The sequence below is a fragment of the Struthio camelus genome, chromosome 4 (genome assembly GCF_040807025.1).
Source record: "Struthio camelus isolate bStrCam1 chromosome 4, bStrCam1.hap1, whole genome shotgun sequence".
NCBI lineage: Eukaryota > Metazoa > Chordata > Aves > Struthioniformes > Struthionidae > Struthio > Struthio camelus.
Window position 1 is genome coordinate 51,472,607 of NC_090945.1, and position 12,639 is coordinate 51,485,245.

At 39.7% G+C, this 12,639-nt stretch overlaps 1 protein-coding gene across 4 annotated transcripts in view; it reads left to right on the top strand.

The window, feature by feature from the left end:
- SNX25 (sorting nexin 25) overlaps positions 1–12,604 on the top strand; it is a 100,291-nt gene extending 87,687 nt beyond the window's left edge. For 3 of the 4 annotated variants that reach the window (XM_068942666.1, XM_068942665.1, XM_068942668.1), the window contains 6 exons: positions 10–174; positions 5,671–5,788; positions 6,875–6,941; positions 8,884–9,065; positions 10,597–10,697; positions 11,594–12,604. In XM_068942666.1, the coding sequence (XP_068798767.1) occupies positions 10–174; positions 5,671–5,788; positions 6,875–6,941; positions 8,884–9,065; positions 10,597–10,697; positions 11,594–11,668 (708 nt within the window). In that variant the 3' untranslated portion in view covers positions 11,669–12,604. The other variant, XM_068942667.1, reaches the window with a different exon arrangement.
- Positions 12,605–12,639: the final 35 nt, after the last annotated feature.

Here is a 12,639-nt window from a genome sequence, read left to right on the forward strand (position 1 = left end):
CTTTCCTAGAAATTGCTCTCTGATGAAAGACTCTGTCAGAGTGAAGCACTTTATGCCTTCTTGAGCCCTTCCCCAGAGCACCTCAAAGTTATTGATGTGCAAGGAAAGAAGTCCTCTTTTTCACTCTCATCATTTCTGGAACGACTTCCTGGTGATTTGTTTTCTCATCAAGAGGTAAGTGGTAGAAAAGTAATCTTCCCAGGTTCAATTACTTTTCCAAGCTAAGCAGGGAGAGCCATTAATATAATACATTTGAATGGCAGGTTATATTGCAAGGCATTTTCGAAGATCTTTAATTTACTGGAAGTGAACTAAGAGTCACAGATAAAAGCTGTCTGTGAATTTAAAAGATGTTTATTAATAAAAATAAGTTGCCTTCCCTTTGAGAAACATATATAGGTAAATGTGTAACCTATCTATTGCAAATTAACGAATCGCAGGCTCACAGAATGGTTGAGAGATTGGAAGAGACCTCTAGAGATCATCTAGGTCAATGCTGCTGCTCAACCAGGGTCACTTAGAGCAGGTTGCCCAGGACTGTGTCCAGTTAGATTTTGAGTGTCTCCAAGGATGGAGACTCCACAACCTCTCTGGGCAACCTGTTCCAGTGCTCAGTCACCTGCACAGTAAAAAAAGAGGGGATTTTTTAATGTTCAGATGGAACTTCATGTATTTCAGTGTGTGCCCGTTGCCTCTTGTCCTGTCACTGGGCACCACTGAAAAGAGTCTGGCCTCATCCTCTTGACACCCTCCATCAGGTATTTATACACATCAGTAAAATCCCCCTGAGTCTTTTCTTCTAGCTAAACAGTCCCAGCTCTCTCAGGCTCCCCTCCTTAGGGCAGATGTTCCAGTCCCTTTATACCTTCGTAGCCCTTTGCTGGACTCACTGCAGTATGTCCACATCTCTCTGGACCCAGCACTCCAGATGTGGCCTCGTCAGGGCTGATTAGAGCAGAAACATCACCTCCCTCGACTTGACCTTTCTGGTAGCGCTCTCTCTAGTGCAGCCCAGGATACTGTGGCCGCCTTTGCCCCACGGGCACATTCCTGACTCATGATCAGTTTGTCCACCAGGACCCCCAGGCCCTTCTCTGCAGAGCTGCTTTCCAGCTAGTTGGCCCCCAGCCTGTCCTGGTGCCTGGGGTTATTCCTCCCCAGGTGCAGGGCTCTGCACTTCCCTTTGTTGAACTTCATGAGGTTCCTCTCTGCACGTTTCTCCAGCCTGTCAAGGTCCCTCTGAATGGCAGTGCAACCCTCATCCACTCCTCCCAGTTTTTTATCATCTGTTAGCTTCCTGAGGGTGCATTCATTCCCATCATCCAGGTCATTAATGAAGATGGTAAACGCTATTGGCTGTGGTGTCGATTCCTGGGGTGCATCACTAGCGACCAGCCTCCAGCTGGACTTTGTGCTGCTGCTCACAACCCTCTAAGCCTGGCAGTTTAGCCAATTTTTAATCCCCCTTACTGACCGCATATCTAGCCTGCGCTTCATCAGCTTGTCTATAAGGATGTTATGGGAGACAATGTCCAAAGCCTTACTCGAGTCAAGGTAAATGACATCTACTGCTATCCCCTCATCCACCAAGCCAGTCATCTCCTCATAGAAGGCTATCAGGTTGGTTAAGCACGATTTCGCCTTCATAAATCCATGTTGATGACAATTAATTGCAATCTATGTGGGACTATTTAGTTTTATAGCAAATTTCCCCACCTTTTGTGCTGTAGATTTATGTATTTTAGAGGATTTTTGACAGGTAAAAATAATTCTTTCTTAGGAAGCTTCTTGTGGCAGGGAACAGCTGTGTCTTTCCTAGCTTCTATCCAACTTCTGCTGCAAAGCTCATTTTGACAAAAAACGTCTGCAAACGGTACAGACTTACAGAGGGAATTTGGAAATAAAAGTGGGAGCCCGTGTGTCTAAACTAGTTAGATCATTTGATATCAAGCCATAAAAATGCAGCAAAGAATAAATCGGTGATTGAAATAGCTCATTGGCTAAAAATCAACTAAAATTCCATGTTTCCTGTGGTTCATGTTGCAGATATGCAAGCTGCAGGGAGCTCTCTCCTTTCTCTTTCTTTTGTTATATGTTATGTAACTTCAGGAGATCAGTGGTGAAATAATTATTTTATTATATGCTGTAGCTGCCTGGAGGAGATGGTCCTTTTGCAGGATAAATGGAGTCTGGGAAATTTGTACAGTTTTAGTCCCCTAATAGTCAGAAAGTCTTGCCTCTCTCAGGAATAAGAAAATCCTATATATTTTTATTTTTAAAATTGCTCTGTATTTGTAGCTAAATAGTGCATGCGTATGTTTTATTTCAGAGTTGGCAGAAGTGCTTATTCGGTTCTTCTACTAAAGGCAAAAGAGTGTTATTTTCACTACAATGGCTATTAGATAGGAACAGCGTGAAGCATGGAAGTATGAAACTATTTGTATTTTGCTATTTAATTGAAAAACACGCTAAAGAAAAGAACCAGACTGCCTATGTGTATTGTATTATGTGAGTGCGTAGGAGGAGATAGTTAGGAAAAATGGGAGAAGGAAAGGAGAATGTAATGAGAGCGAATAAAGAAATGAAGAAGCAGAAATAAAGCAGCTGGTACTGACAAAAATGAAGCAAGGAGTAGAGCAAAAAATTCCCTAAGAATTTTGAAACAGATAAAGGAGTGAGAAAATAATGTTAAATTAAAACTGAGTAAGAAGTTATTTCTTACTTCCTATTTGTAGGACCAGGAACTTAATATTGGCTAGACTTTATTATGCCAAGCACTATGCAAATGCAGATGAAGACTATCCTGCTTCACTTCACCTTCCCTCTGCTGTCCCCTTCTCCCCCCAAACTGAAACATAAGATGAGCAGACAGAATACAGGCGGGCCCTGTATTCTGCAAGAGGGAATGCAGGAAACTATTTGACCCTCTGCATCAGTGCAAAGGCTTGTCCCAGTTTAAAAATAAAGTGAAATGGAGGGAGAGGATTTGTGAGGGGATCTGGGATTAGCTTTTCTTTTTCTTCTGACACCCCAGGCTTTTAGTATGAGCTGTAGACCAGCTCAGTCTTGCCCAGGAGTAGTGTTTGGGATAGTTTACTAATGCACTTTAAACTAGGGTTAAATCATTTGTTATGTTCAATCACATACTACAGGACTGTTACAGTTGTGTTCTTTCTGTATGTAAGAATTCCTGTTTTATTGTGTATTTTGGACTTCATAGAAGAACATGCTGTCTTACAACTTTTTTACCTTCTAAGTCTCATCTCACGTTCTTCAAATCTATGTTAGACCAGCAATATTCCCCCTTCAGTGCTGCTTTCAGGATTACAAACTGCCGCAATTTGAGGTCTCTGTTTATACAGCTCTTCCAAAAGAACTGTGACCTGAGAACATGCTCTTACCTCTCAAGACCGAAACCAAATGAGCGGAAAAATAGAATTGATACTGTGTAGAGCAGGGCATTTCAGGTTTATGAAGTGTCAGTGGATAGAAAATGCACTGTGACGTAAGAATTTATACTTCCCATTGCATTTGCCAAGTGAGGGGAGATTTGTTGAACTGCAGAAAAACAGAGCAGGGACTTCAGAGAGGCCATCAGGTTCTCCCTCCTGACCCAAGTAGACTCAAACTGAACCAGCAAAGTTCTTGGCACGTGTTTGTCTAATGTGTTTTTAACAGTGACTGCTGTTCTCCAGCCTACCAAGGCAGTGTATCCCAGTTCTCCACAAGCGTCACAGTTTGGGACCTTTTCTTGCTACGTGACCTAAAGCTCCCTTCTTTCACCCTCTAGCTCTTGTCCTGTCCACAGCAGACACAGAATGGTCTATTCCCTCTCTTCATAGCAATCTTTTGTGTGTTTGGTGTTTATCATGAGGTATTACTTTCCTTTGATCTTTCATTCTTTTCTTCCTTGTACTGATCATTCCTAGTTTCTCCTCTTTTTTATATTAGGTTATGTTTTATTTAATTCTTATGGCTTTGCTTTAGACTTTTCCAGTTGAGCCATATTTTTCTTGGAAATGTGGTAACTATAACTTGATTATATGGTGCTCCCTCTAGGTTTTACCATCTCATGTATGACAGTTATTATACATATATGTCCTATGGACAATGTTTCTGCTTAAACATTGTGGTATTACACTTGCCTTTTCCACAGCAGCGTGGCCCTCAGATCCTTTTCTGTTGAATTATCAATATTGATTATTTCATTTCCTGCATTTACAGAGTTCTGCATCCATCCTTATCAGTCTGTACTGTGTGTGTTTTTTTTTTTTTTTTTAGATCATTTCTTGAACTTGGCTAGACCATATAAAAATGTAATCTTGTGATCTGGCAGTCTCCTTGCTCCTCTCGAACTGCTGTCACCTACAAATTCAGAAAGGTTATTCTCTGTTCTGTTGCCCAAGTGCCTAATGAAAATATGGAAGGTGTCCATTATGAAAAATTAAATAAATGATTTCATGAATAATGAAAATAATGAAGGGCAAAGTTGGCTGTTGACCAGGGGAAGCTAGTGAACAGGACTTGTAGTGTCTAGTTTGCTCTAGAGACTGTCGTTGGAGTAAACTGTTTGTTGTCAGTAGATTTGTGTGTTTGTATGGTAAGATTGGCAGCGATTTGTTGTTTCCAAGTCAGTTGGAAACCACGTATTTCTTGTCGATGTGGTATGGGTTGTTGTCCCCTGCCCTGCTCACAGCTTAGCCTAACATTATTAGAAAGTTTTAAAAGCTGGATACCAATCAGTCCACCGAAGTCAGTGAACAATGGAGCGTGTCTGGGAGTTTACAGTGCACTTCCTTGCTGTGGGGTTTTTCTTTCCCTTTTCTAATTATGAAAAGAGAAGTAGCATCTCTAGCAGCGCTGGAAAAAATGCCAAATGTGACACAGGAAAGGAAAGTTACAGGATGTAAGTGGTAGGCTGTGCAACACTGGAGTTCTTTATCCATACACTGTTATGCAGTAAGATTCAGGGACTGGAAATGTAGCCAATGATGGGCTTCAGAGGAGATCTAGAGGACATGAGGAAGGAGGAAGACAGGAACTAATGTACAACTGAGATACTGTGGGATACACTCCGTATAGTGGGGTTCAAATGACAGTCAAGGGATAAGTGAAAGACTGTGACCGTAAGAAAAGCAAAGGAAGAGACTAAAATAACGCAAGAGAAATGAGCTATGAAGTAAGTTTCCCAGGCTAGAAGATGAGAGAGGAAAACTAAGCAATGTTAGATATTGGAGTGACAAGGAAACAAAGAGGACGAAATAAAAAGATAATGGAATTTTTTTTAAAGACCAGAACTGAAGAAAGAGAAAACTTGTCTGCACGCCGTTGATCATTCCTGAATAAAGACTGGGAAAGTACACCAACCTCAGCGTGGGTCAGGTCTACCTCACTGAGTTTTGCTACTAACCGTAGCTGGGCAGGGCAGGGCAGAAGAAAATAAAGGGGCGTGCTGGCTGCTGCGAACAAGGGCAGGTGGTGCAGGCCTAATGCTGAGGCACATGTTGGTGACCCTGAAAAATAGGCCACTGTCTGCTCTTTGCCCTGGAATAAACGGTACCAACAAAACTGGTGTGGCTCAATCCATTCTTCTCAGGTGATCCTATTCTGAATAACCCTGCTACCCTCAGTATTTAAGCAACTGTTGCAGTTGTGTTCCTCTCTTCCCAGGAAGAAACAGAAGAGGACAGTGACCTGTCGGACTATGGAGAGGAGGTGGATGGGAAAAGGGACTCTCTCGCAGAGCCATGCTTCATGCTGATTGGAGAAATTTTTGAGCTGCGAGGAAGTAAGCTGTACATTTTTTTTATTTGTTAGTCGAATCTGTTAGCCAGGAAATCTTGGGCATTTTGAAATTTGGAGTTTTCTGCTATTTCAATGAGTGGAAATATTTTCTCAATCCAAAAAGGTAATTAGTTTGAAAAAGAGCTGTTTTGCAGTGGTTCATAACTTCCACATTTTTATTCTAAAGTTTACTGCAATGTCTTATTGGAATTTAAGATGCAACTGGTAGGGGAGGGGATTTGCATTCAAAATTGTTTTGACTTCTTTCATCAAAAAAAAGAGATTTCTTAAAAAGAAGCAAGTACCAGTGCCCGTTTTCTGAAAATAGGCTGCATATTAGAATGAGTAAATTATGAGGAAAGAAAAAGTAGACTGCTTTATCACAGAACATGTCACTGACAAAGCAGCATGATTTTAATATCCATTGTAAATCTATTACGAAGGTATTTTAGTTCTATAATTCGTGTTAGGGAAATGATGTTAGAACCTTGATGTCTTTCAGTACCAGATTTTTTTTTCTCCTTACCTAAGTGAATCATGGTAATGAAAACAACTATTTTTGTATCTATTTGAAGGTGTAGCCACACTTAGCGCTGTATAAAATTATTTACAGAGCAACTATTCCAAAATGCAGCACCTTCCAAAAAGTGGCAGATGTATCTCCCAAATACAGGATTTTCTTCTGCTAATGGTGAACGGCGTTGAAAGAAAGATTAACCAGTAATTACTAAGAAGCACTCAGATTTCAGTTTCCTTTATTTGTAATAAAAAGCTGACTGCTTGGTTTATTCAATTGAAAATGTTTTCAGAATTTTAATGCTGCTGCTGTGTATATGACATTATACTAGTCAGTAAAAAAAAAAAAAAAAAGGGTTTGAATTTTGAGGTGAAGTTTTTTTGTGTGGATTTTTTTTCCTAGTATGAAACAGGTAGTTGTGCAGTTTAATAAACTTGAAATATTATTAAACATAAAAGTTTCCAGTATAAACTGCAGCTGAATGATACAGATTTTTCTTTTGGCTGTGATCGTAGGGTCCCTAAAGTTACTAAATTCCTGATCTTCATTTTCTGTCCTTTTTCATTGTTCCAGTGTTTAAGTGGGTCAGAAAAACCTTGATTGCACTAGTACAAGTCACTTTTGGAAGAACTATCAACAAGTAAGTAGCTGTTTACTTTAACTCTGAGCCTCAATCATTGTTGTAGGAATAGAAGACTGAGAGCAGTAGTATTAAAAATAATCTGGACATTCTGTTGTATATGATAATCTGCATTTGTTTTCCACCCCTCAATTTACAACTACGTGATGTTGATTAGAGGAGATATGACGCAGATGAGAGTTATCTTTCTCCTCACTTAATCTGTACCACAGTCCCCAAACCAATTTTTTCTCCCACAGGGCTTTCCTTTTTGAAAGAACAATTGTGTTTCATGGGAGACAGAGAAAACTATCAAAAGAGGATGCTTTTCTGTTTTAGGGTTTTTCTTTTCTTTTTTTTTTTACTTAAGAGAAGTAGCCCTGCATATTTCATAATTTGCTGTCCTGTTTTTCTAAACAAGTTGGCCTGGGATGACTTTTATTAGCTTATATGCTTTATCCTAGAGTCCCATGCAGATTTTTCCCAGATCTGAAACTGTATTTGTTTTAGATTATTTATTTCAAATCAAATATAGGTTTCTCTGAAGTGACTGAAATAATTGAATGGTTCTCATTCTGTAAAAACACTACAACCTGAAACTAGTACATGCATAACAGAGTGATGGGTTTTCTTAAAAATATTTATTTCTGTATCATTTGAAGATGTGTGCCAAATGAGGTATAGAGGAGGCTGAGAAGTAAGTGTGCATGTCGATACATAACTTTCATGTGAAAAAAATCTTCTATTTTATTGGTCAGATAAATTTTTGGATATGTCTTCTGCCAGTTGCAAAGGCCTATGGTAAAACCCTTGATTCAGTAGTGCAGATGACTGTTGTGAATGCATCATTTCCCACAATTCTTCCACCAATACTGATGCTCTCACGTGTCATGGTGGTGATGTTTTTTATCTGAAAGTCTGAATGTGTGATTTCTATACTATATTCACATTAGGCAAAGGAGCACTGAGGACCTGATGAAATGTGTTATTTTTGCTTTGGCGTAACAGTGGAACTATTACTCAGGTAGGCGTCACGGCCCAGAAATCTAACAGCAGAACAGGCTGTTCCTTCAGCCATTCAGTGGCTAAATTGCACATGCCAGCATTGCTGTTAACAGCCTCTCACGGATGTTATGAAGTGGTAAATTGGACAAGGGCTGGAAACTCGCACAGTTGACTCTTGATGAACTGATGGTCTCTGACAGTATCCATTTGCTGAGTCTTAAATTGATCGGTTCATTTGTTCACACACTGCAGACAAGTAGCATGAAAGACACACCTGAGAGAGGGAGACACTGCGCATGCATGCACAGTGGTTGTATAACTTTTACATGCTAGTTGAATGTTTACATTTAGTAATTTTAAGGGTTTCAGCTGTACTGTGGCATAGTTAGACCGTACTGCTGTTCTTGGAGCTCGCTGTGTACATCAGACTCTTTATGCTGAGGACTACAGTGAGGGCAGGTAGCTGCAGAAGGAGGCTGCGACTTCCATTTGTAACCCACCTATTACTGTGCTGTTGGTTTCTGTGAGGGATCTTACTGCACTTGTATCAAAACTTCATCTGCTTTTATCCTAGTGAGGACATCTGTGCACACAACCAGTTTGGAGTCTATCCTAGATAGTTGGTTGGGGGGGGGGGGTGTTCTTTTTTTTTTTTTTCCCTTTCTTTTCCTCGTGGAGCCTTTACACAGCCACCCCTTGAAATATATGCAGATTTACAGATTACATTGAAATGTAGCCTTCTCCACATCTCAGTCAGGCATGCAGAGCAACCTAGATCTCAGAGCACCTAGAGTGGAATAAGATTTGCCGTGAGGCTGGTGAATTAGCTGAGATAAATTGGGGTAATTACATGAAGACAGGCATTGCCAATTTCCACTGCTTCTAGGAGTAGAAAGAATAAATCTGTATAAAATCTGAAAGACAAACTCTGATGTGTTCCCTTTTACACTTGTTACAGGCAAATCCGTGACACCGTACATTGGATGTTCAGTGAACCAATGCTTGTTTACTACATTGGTGTGTTTCGAGATGCTTTTTGGCCAAATGGAAAGTTAGCACCACCATCAACAGCCAAAACTGAAGAGCAAAGACAAGAGACAAAACAGAGAGCACAGCAAAAACTACTTGAAAACATTCCAGGTGAGAACACTTCCATTTTTCTGCTTAATCACAGACTTGACCAATAAGGAAACTCGTTAGCCAAATACTGTTCTGCTGCATTTTAGCTTTTTTCCTCTAGAGTTTTAAATTCTGCTTATTTGCATAAATAAGCATAATATTGGCCTTACCTTTGTCTCTCCTGTCTCCAGCTGGTAATAGTCATGGACTCGTGTATAAGTAGTGCATATAAAATCAGCTGTCAGTGTACTTCTGTAAGCAATATTCACCAAGGAGCATAAGACTAAGGACTCTGCTACTTCTCAGTGAGCAAACGGAAGGCAGTTCTGCTACCTCGAACTATGTGACATAGAGGGCAAGTGGCACAACCACCATCACTTCTTCGTCTTGTATTTTCACATGGAAGAGGGAGGTCTGCCCACATTGTTAGTGGATGTTGCTTTTTATTTCTGAGAGAGGTTTCAGGGCACTGAATGCTAGAGGGGCCTTAAGATTCGGAGTGGGCTTTCCAGTACCTTCCCGTGCCTGCTCTTCCCTCCTGAGCAGACTCCAGGTGTTCGCTCTTCAGCATATGTGTTTCTGGATGACTGTCCCTTCCCCTTCACAGGATAGGAGTGCAGTTACATAATTTTGGCTCTGTCTTCAGAGATTAGGTAAACCCAAAGGCACCCAGCTGGGAAGAATCAAAATTTGTTACATTAGCTCTTGAAAATGTGCTTAAACGTGGCTTGAATTCCCTGGGTTTTATCTCCCTACCATGTGAACAGAATGCACTTACATGAGCTATTTTATGTCTCCACTGGACGCCTTGTATACCCTCGATGAATAAGGTTTTCGTTTGTTTTGTTTTAAGGGAGTTTCATCAACATGTACTATATTTTTCAATGTGCAGAAATAGCAGAAAGTATGCAGGCAAACTATTGGTCATTTGATGTGTAAACAACCTTCCATTTGCTCTTTGCTATTTTATGTACTCGCCTGCTTTACTCGAATAACATTCCACAGTTGTTTTGGCATTAGGAGAGATGTTTTAGGATAAAGCTTTTATACAGTGAAGCTAAATGAACCTGAAGTTAATGATGAAGCATTAGGTTCACTATTTCCTCTCCACTGTAATTTAATCCAAACTGTAAATATAAATTCACTTAGCCTCTTTTCTGCCTCATTGTGAGAACTGTTTTCTGTGACGACTGAGAGGAAATTAAAATGTTGAATCCGTTCTAACTGTCGTAGGACTTTTATCTTTTTGGCCAAAAGTGTATTCGTGTGACTGGTTTAATGATATATGAGACTATACTAAAACATATAACCTGTTGTTCTGTCTGAAGATGTGTATGCTGCTGAATTTGGATTACTGGAGAGAAAGGTATCTCTAAACCTGTGTCCTAAATTACCCATGTGTTTTAAATACCTTGCTGCATGGAGACTATGTATCTTCTAACCATCCACCATTAAGTACACTGTTTTTATTCTTCCTTAGTATGTATTTGTTAGCTGGATGTTTTGCCTGGTATGAGTGAAACAATTTAGGCTAAAGTAACATTTGTTGCAGATACCCTGCAGAGCCTTGTTGGACAACAAAACGCCCGTCATGGTGTAGTCAAAGTGTTCAACGCATTGCAAGAAAGAAAGGCTAACAAGCATCTACTCTATGTAAGTAACTGGAGAGGTACACCTTAATTTTATAATCCCACTAATCGCTGAGCTCTACTTGCTCAGTAGTAAAGCCTGGGTGTGTTTCTGCAGAGACCTATATCAGACGATTGTTCTAGGTTTGCAAATAACTTCTCTTAGTAAAAACAAATCATAAAAATAGGAACTCAGGTCATCATTTGACCAACTCAATCAAGAGAAGCTGTTTAAAATATAATATTGGTTTTGTCTAAAAGAGATCCTCTATCATATCCAACTTTGCTGACTTCACAAGGTGCATACTGATGTCTTCATATAGCTGAGAAAGTTAGACATACGTGCTTACATACCTTGGAGAACCCTAGGGAAGAAGAGCGCCAGGACCGGCCCATGGTTAGGAAATGACAGTTCTCCAAAAGTCCCACTCCTTTGCAGTTGGTTGGGAGTGGGCTGGGTACACTGCTGGACCTTAGTATACTACTCTCGCTTGCAGTCAGTCTCTTCTGACTTGTTTCCTGCAGCGGCCAGGCAGGTAGTGCAGCCTCAGCGCAGGAACGGATGCAGCTTGCCCAAGGAGGCCTGCAGCTAAGGAGCCTGGCATGCCTGCCCCCCCCAGGGCTTGCTCACAGAGCTATAGTGGCTTTGGCGCAACAGCACCAATTAATGTAGTGTGGGAAGTCCCCGTTTGAAATCAGCTGCCTGTGGCACTCACTCTCTTTCAGCCCTCTCTTTCTAAGACATTACTTACCTTATCTACAAGGTGCACGTTACTCTTAGGTTGAAAGAAAAGTAGTTGCACAAAGGATGAACAAAATGACCCTATGTGCTTCTGTTATCTGTGATGTTCTGAGCATGTCAGAAAGGAAGAAAATTCTCATTTGGCATCTGTATTCATCTTAGTCTTTTCTGTTTTTCAGGTCTTGCTGGAACTGCTGCTAACTGAACTGTGTCCTGAGCTAAGAGCTCATTTAGAGCAGCTTAATGCCACTTAGGTTTGAATCTACACATGTGGACCACTAGAGAAATGTCTATGTGCAATAATAGACATGAAACTTATTTTCCTCTTTTCCATAGAGGGCTGAGGACTATGATTATTTTTAGGGTTTTTTTCCTCTTACTTTTTTTGTGAAGTAAACAGACTTGAAAAGATCTGATGCTGTAGTAGGGTAGACAAAACAATGCTGTATAGTTGCCAATTTTTATTTAAATTGTTCTATTTGACTACTCTTCTGTTTCAAATATAGATTGAAAAATAAATGTTCATATAAGCTGAAAGAAACCAGAAAATATTTTAAACATTTATGAAAGAAAGTTTTGCTTATAGTAGTAAACTAATGAATGTTGTACAGTTCTAATCTCCTCACTGAGGATTTGAGCATTCCTTGATTCTTGTGTTTTGAAAAAGCCTTGTTGTGCAATACTACATGTAAAGCTATTGTGAAAATTTTATCAATTTTGTTTTTACCAAAGATTTCCCATATGTTGAAGCATTTGTAAGCAATAAATAACAAAACTGGATTTCAGTACTTGATAATTAGGCTGTACTAACAACTAATGAATGTGTTTGACAGCCCTAGTTTCTTAAGGAATACTTACGTTACTTTGAAGTCTGCGTCCAAAAAATGTATTGTAAACTGGTATGTCATACCAGAATGCCTGTGTTAAATGTTTGTTCCAAGGTTAGTGCTTACGAATTGCTTCTATGAATGATTAAGTAGACATTTAATTAAACCATTGTAACTGCACCCCTGATATTATTCAGGGCTGTTTTATTCAAATATCCTATTTGGGAACAACCTTCAAATCTTTCCCTTATTTTATACAAAGGAAGGGGAAAAAGTAGTCTTCAGTGTTTTTTAATTTATGTAAAAAATATGTAAATATTGGTCAAAATGCACATCTAAATAATTAAATATCATCAACATCCATAGGTGACAATCATTATTTTCTTTTTAAATTGCAG